The sequence below is a fragment of the Centroberyx affinis genome, unplaced genomic scaffold, assembly GCF_046629955.1.
Source record: "Centroberyx affinis isolate AG114_WGS23_722 - 3 ecotype Tasmania unplaced genomic scaffold, CSIRO-AGI_Caff_v1 ptg003359l_1, whole genome shotgun sequence".
Classification (NCBI taxonomy): domain Eukaryota; kingdom Metazoa; phylum Chordata; class Actinopteri; order Beryciformes; family Berycidae; genus Centroberyx; species Centroberyx affinis.
In genome coordinates, this window is record NW_027281353.1 from 46,501 (window position 1) to 52,500 (window position 6,000).

Consider the following 6,000-nt stretch of genomic DNA (forward strand, 5'->3'; position numbering starts at 1 on the left):
GGAGAGTGACGGAGTGCCGGGGTGAATCATGTTGTCTTTAATATTTGATCAATCCAGCGAGCAGGAGGAATATGAATGCTTTTCAATTGAGTCGCCCGTTGCAAGGTTCCTCTCTGACGCTAACTGACATCCTGGGGAACTGTGTCGAACTGAGACAAGGCAGCCAGCCATATACATGCAAACAACCTTCTGCCTGCAGGTAGGCACTTTAAAACTCAAGCTTCTCCACATATATAGGTATATTATAGGTATAACAGGGGGCGTATCTATGTTTCCAGGGTCCTAGGTTCCCATGGTCCTATGTTCCCAGGGTCCTATGTTCCCCAGTTCAATATTCTGTTAACACACATTAACCCTCCTATTGTGTTCGGGTCAAAGTTGACCCGTTTCAAGTTAAAATATTTCATAAATATTATCCAGTTTTTTTTATTGGAACAAGGCCTCAAAACAGCTATATAAACACAACAAAACCAATGGTTATCATTTTATTTGATTTTGAAGGTCTCTAAAAAAAAATTGTTACATCTGTGGTGTTTATTAAAAACCAATGTTCCCTGTGGGTCAGATTTTACCCTATTTTTGATGATTTGATGATTTGGTTTGATGAGATTTTCAACAGCAAGGTAAATGTGGCCTTTGGACCACAAGTTAATTAAGATTTTGTGGGTTTTGTGGGCAACATCTTTTTCAGGTTCCCATTATGTGCTATATCGAGCTGGGGAACATAGGACCCTTTGTGATGTTCCCATTTTGTGCCATATAAATCTGGGGAACATAGGACCCTGGGAACATAGGAATGACTCCGTATAACACACACTAGGCTTGGACTGATATGGGTTTTTGAAGGCCAATAGGCCCTTTTCACAAACATGGCTGACGTATACTTCCCCAGGCTAAGCTAGATCGGTTCTCGATGTTAAAAAGTCCACTCTGTCACCCATAACTCTGTCTGTGATCACTCATTTTGAGTTTCGACATAACACAATACAGGTGTTGTCATTGACATATCTTTCTGTTTCGATAGAAACAGCGCAAGTAACTGTGATCGAGGGTCTCAAAATGCTAACTGGCTAACCAAGGCTAATGCTAATTTCTGTACTGTTAGCATTTATTCTCCCTTGATCAAATCACTTTTTTTTATAGTTGTGCAGCCATGTGACAACAGAAACAGAAAGATATAGTGACAACACATGTATTGTGTTATACATTATGTTAGAAACATTTTAACATGGCTGGTAATGGTGAGAACCGATCTATACCCTGCGGAACTACGACAGCCATGTTTGTGAAAAAGGTTTATACCAATACTGATATTTTGGATTTAAGCTGATATATATATATATATGTATATAATATGTATATATTTGACCAATTTCATGCCAAAAAATGAGGATTCAGTGTTTCCCCCAGAATTGTATTCTTTTCAGGTGAATCCTGCATTTAAACCATCATGGGACACAAAAACTCTCCACTCAAAGGCAAACTAATGAAATTCTTTCAGGTGGGTCAGCAGCTCCTTAAGGCAGGGTGAGGCCGCTTTTATTGCAGGTTTTACAGACTGACACCCCTGAAGCTGAAACTCCCTCATATCAAAAGGCGGGTGACACCGACTGACACCGATATCCCGTTTTGTAACACACACACACACACACACACACACACACACACACCTGCTTCAGGATCCCAGCAGCCATTTCATGCCCGCAGTCGAAGATGATGTGGAACTCCTTCCCCCTCTTCATCTCCTTCAGCAGGGGCTTGGCGTCCTTGGTCTCGGCGGGCAGCTGCCGGATCTTTAACCGGATGTTGTAGCGGGACGGCGCCTTTATGAGCTCCTGCAACCGAATCAGACCTGAAGGAGAGGGGGGGGGGGGGGGGGGGGGGGGGGGGGTAAAAACCACAAAGACACAAAATTAGAATGTTTTGCATCGCCTCGATAGCCGCCGCTATTTGAGAAATTAGCCCAATCGCGACCTATGCGGGCCCTCGCTCCCACGAGGCCCAATGGATTCCCTAAATGGAAATTTCAAATATATTTATCTGCCCGCAGTAATTGAGGTAACAACTACTCCTCATTCATTTGGCGGCCGCGGTTATAATTAGAGCGAGGATAAGAAAGCCGCGAGAATATATTTCTGCTGTCAGTTCTTTTCTAATGAAATCCATTTCTCTTCACCCACCCCCCCCACCTCCCCTCCCCTCCCCTCAACCCCTCCGCCCTCTCCTGCCTCTCTACCATTCTTCCTTCACACCGAGCGCAGCGTTTCTGTCTTTCAGCGTCTTTTTTTCTTTTCTTTTCATTTCCTCCCCCCCCCCACCTCTTTGTCCTTTTCTGTCCTCCTCCGACTATTTCTGTCTTTTCGGGGCTGCAGCGCCTCACCGGCGGCACCGCAGACCTTGACCCAACCCGTTACGGATTTCTCTCTCTCTCTCTCTCTCTCTCTCTCCGGAAACGCGAGCAAACAGACACATACTAATACATTACCTGACATTCATCATTCATCATAGATCCCATTGATTCCGCGCTCATTATCGATCCCCCCCCCCTCTTCCCGCTAAAGGCCAATCAGTGTTGCATATGGGATATGTGTGAAGTCAACCTCGCTGGGGGAATTGAGCGAGTGAAGCACAAACATCTTAATTCTGACAGATAAGCGATTTACTGTGGTATTCAATACAATATTTCTCCTCTCTTCACAGCGGCTGATCAATCACATATGTTCTAGTTGCAGTATAGGAATCTGCAAATAGAGCTGCTTCCAGAACATAGACCAGTGGTTCTCAACGTGGGGTCCGGGGACCACCAAGGGGTCCTTGACGGGGTTCCAGGGGGTCCCCAGAAAATTGCTAAATTGTTAAACTTCAGCATTTTATTTACAAGAAGTTAACACAATTAGAGAATGTAGAAGAATGACTGTTTTGATCATAGTTTCCCTGTTATCTCTCTACCTACAATACAGATAGTCATGGAATTCTGGACAAAATCATATCTAACAATAAAAATATTATCAGATTTGGGTTTGAGAGACAAAATCTCATCAAACGGGGGTCCGTGGCCCTAATGTGGACTAAATTAGGGTCCTTGATATGAAAAAGGTTGAGAATCACTGCCACAGACAACCAGTGCAGTGTTGATCAATTGTAATATTGATCATTTGTAGAATATTTAGTCAGTTAATTAGTTAGTTAATTATATATCCTATATTTAATCAGGTAGTCTCATTGAGATTGAGGTCTGTTTTTCTAGACCGACCTGAGAACAAAAACCATTTGTAAAACTGACACAGTGCACAAAAGGCTATAATTCAGTCAGACATAATCAATCAAACCGCATTACATCCATCATATCAGAGGTGGACAGCACCGACCGGCCCGGATGCGATGTGTATTAACATCGGCTCCGCGTTATCGGCAAACTGATACATCAGCCGAACCTTTCCCAGAAGCCTCTCCTCCTCCTCCTCCTCCCCTCCTCTCTGCCCCACGGCCTACAGTCCCCAGCTGTTTGGCCTATGGCATTATTTGTTTACTTCCTGCTTCCAGACGAGTGCACCGCACTGTGGGAAACCAGCCCCGCGGTGTGCTGGATATGCAGCAGCCAGTCGCTGGTTTTCATTAAATCAAACACTCCGTCGCACACTGATGATGATCCCCCTCAGTGTGGACTTGTTGCACACTGGCACTGCTCCATTTACCCACGGCACGACAAGGTGGACGCTCCTCAGCTCCGGTTCAAATGATGACCGTGGAAAGAGATTACTGCCAGCAGAGATTGTATTCGAATTGTATAAATTTGAACCGCCGACTTAAAAGAAAAATGAATGTGCTGAATCAATGAATTTCAAAAACCCAATTTGGAAGGCAGAGTCTTAAATTCAATGCGGCGGTTCGGAACTGAATGCGATTATTAGGCTGCTGAATTTAAATTTAAACTGCACTTTCAGATTCACTTTTCTCAAGTCAAATTCACTTCTCTTAATTCAGATGCAGCTTCTCTGAGACACATCAGGGATTTTTGTTCCCCGAGTGTTGACTGGAAGACAGCCGCCTCCTCCAAGGCTGCCAACAGTGGGCCCGCCCCTTTCTTCACTCTGCCAACCATACTAACCAACCATGTGGCACTAAATCATGTTACTGTTATGTAATGTTTTGCTACATGCAGTGGTGGAAAGTAACTAAGTGCATTTACTCAAGTACTGTACTTAAGTACAATTTAGAGGTACTTGTACTTTACTTATATTATTATAGTATATAGTATATAGTATATATTATAGTATTATTATAGTATATATTATAGTATTAGTATTATAGTATTATATTATTATAGTATAGTATTTCCATTTCATGCTACTTTATACTTCCACTCCACTACATTTCAGAGGGAAATATTGTACTTTCTACTCCACTACATTTATTTGACAGCTTTAGTTACTAGTTACTTTGCAGATTTAGATTATTAATACAAATTATAAATCAACTAATAAATTATGATATATCTTTATAGGTTAAGCTACCCAGCAGTATATAAAGTAATTGACATTAGCTCCACCTTTACCAGCTGCAACATTAAAGTGATGAACACATTAATGCATCAATAATTATAGTCCAATAACATGATATATATGATTCTGAAATGGGCCATTCTGCATAATGACTACTTTTACTTTTGCTATTTTAAGTATATTTTGATGCTAATACTTTTGTACTTTTACTTAAGTAAGATTCTGAATGCAGGACCTTTACTTGTAACAAAGTATTTTTACACTGTGGTATTGCTACTTTTACTTAAGTCAAAGATCTGAATACTTCTTCCACCACTGGCTACATGCCACTACTAGCACTAGCTTCTACTAGATATGTCAGCTACTGTCCAAATCAGATATGTTAAAGGAGAAGTTTGGACCTATATATAATTTGTCTCGCTGGCAGAGCTTTATCTAGGAACTCAAAAGAGCTAGATGACAGAGCTTTACCCTTTATGATTTCATCCATCTGCGGACCAAGAGCAGAATCTATGATTCTCGTCTGCCTTAGGCAGTGAGATCTGACGTAAATATCAGATCAAGAGTAGAATCAGGAAGGACAGGGATAAGAAAATGATAAAGAAAAACATATGGGTTCACTCACAATGTGCATCTAAAAGTGGGAGTATTTGTTGTGTTCTTTTATCTTTCTATTTCACTTGATTGAACTGCACTAGTTTACTTTTTAAGTCTTTTATCTTTTGTACTTTGTACTTTTTAATTGTAAATCTTTTACTGTATTTTTTATTACTCTGTAAAGCACTTTGAATTGCCTCAGTGTATGAAATGTGCTATACAAATAAAGCTGCCTTGCCGTGCCTCCTACCTTTAGTACTTGAACCTGAAGAAAATATTGACTCTGAGTCAGCTGTCAGTTGAAACAGTGAGCTCCTGTTGCTAGGCCTCTTGCTGCTAAGAATGAGTCCAAACAGGGTTTGTCAAAATATCTCCAAAAAAGCAGTCTGTGAAAACAATATGGCGACCAACCGATATTTCTATCCACAGCCTGGAAAGCAGCAGCACCGCACCATTTCCACTCAGAGGATAGTCTTCTACCAAACTCTACTGTTCACAATCTGACCTGACCGTCCGCTAAACTAGATCACGCCACCAGTAACCACCTTTCACCCAACAGCAGTCTGTGCTGCGGCAGAAAAAAATAGTTCTGTGATTTCCTGATTAGTCAAAGAACTACTCAGTTACTCTCAACTCGCCTGTGGAGCCTACAAACAGTTTTTTTTTTAGATATTCTGACAAACCCCATTTGGACTCATTGTTAGCAGCAAGAAGCAACGGAGCTCGCCGTTTCAACCGACAGCTGACTCTGGAGCCAATATTGTCACAAATTATATATAAATCCAAAAGATTTCTGAGATTAAAGCCAGAAATTTACAAGAAAAAAAATCGGAATTTACATGATTGAAGTCATAAATCTACGAGAAAAAAACTTTCTGAGATTAAAACCAGAAATTTGCGA

The 6,000-nt window shown here is 41.3% G+C and overlaps 1 protein-coding gene across 1 annotated transcript in view; it reads right to left on the bottom strand.

Annotated features, from left to right (window-relative positions):
• Positions 1-6,000, bottom strand: part of LOC139660676 (glutamate receptor ionotropic, kainate 2-like) — a 96,201-nt gene that overhangs the window by 12,511 nt on the left and 77,690 nt on the right. Inside the window, exon 4 of the mRNA XM_071538880.1 lies at positions 1,671-1,852. Coding sequence (XP_071394981.1) covers positions 1,671-1,852 — 182 coding nt within the window. The remainder of the gene's footprint in view (positions 1-1,670; positions 1,853-6,000) is intronic.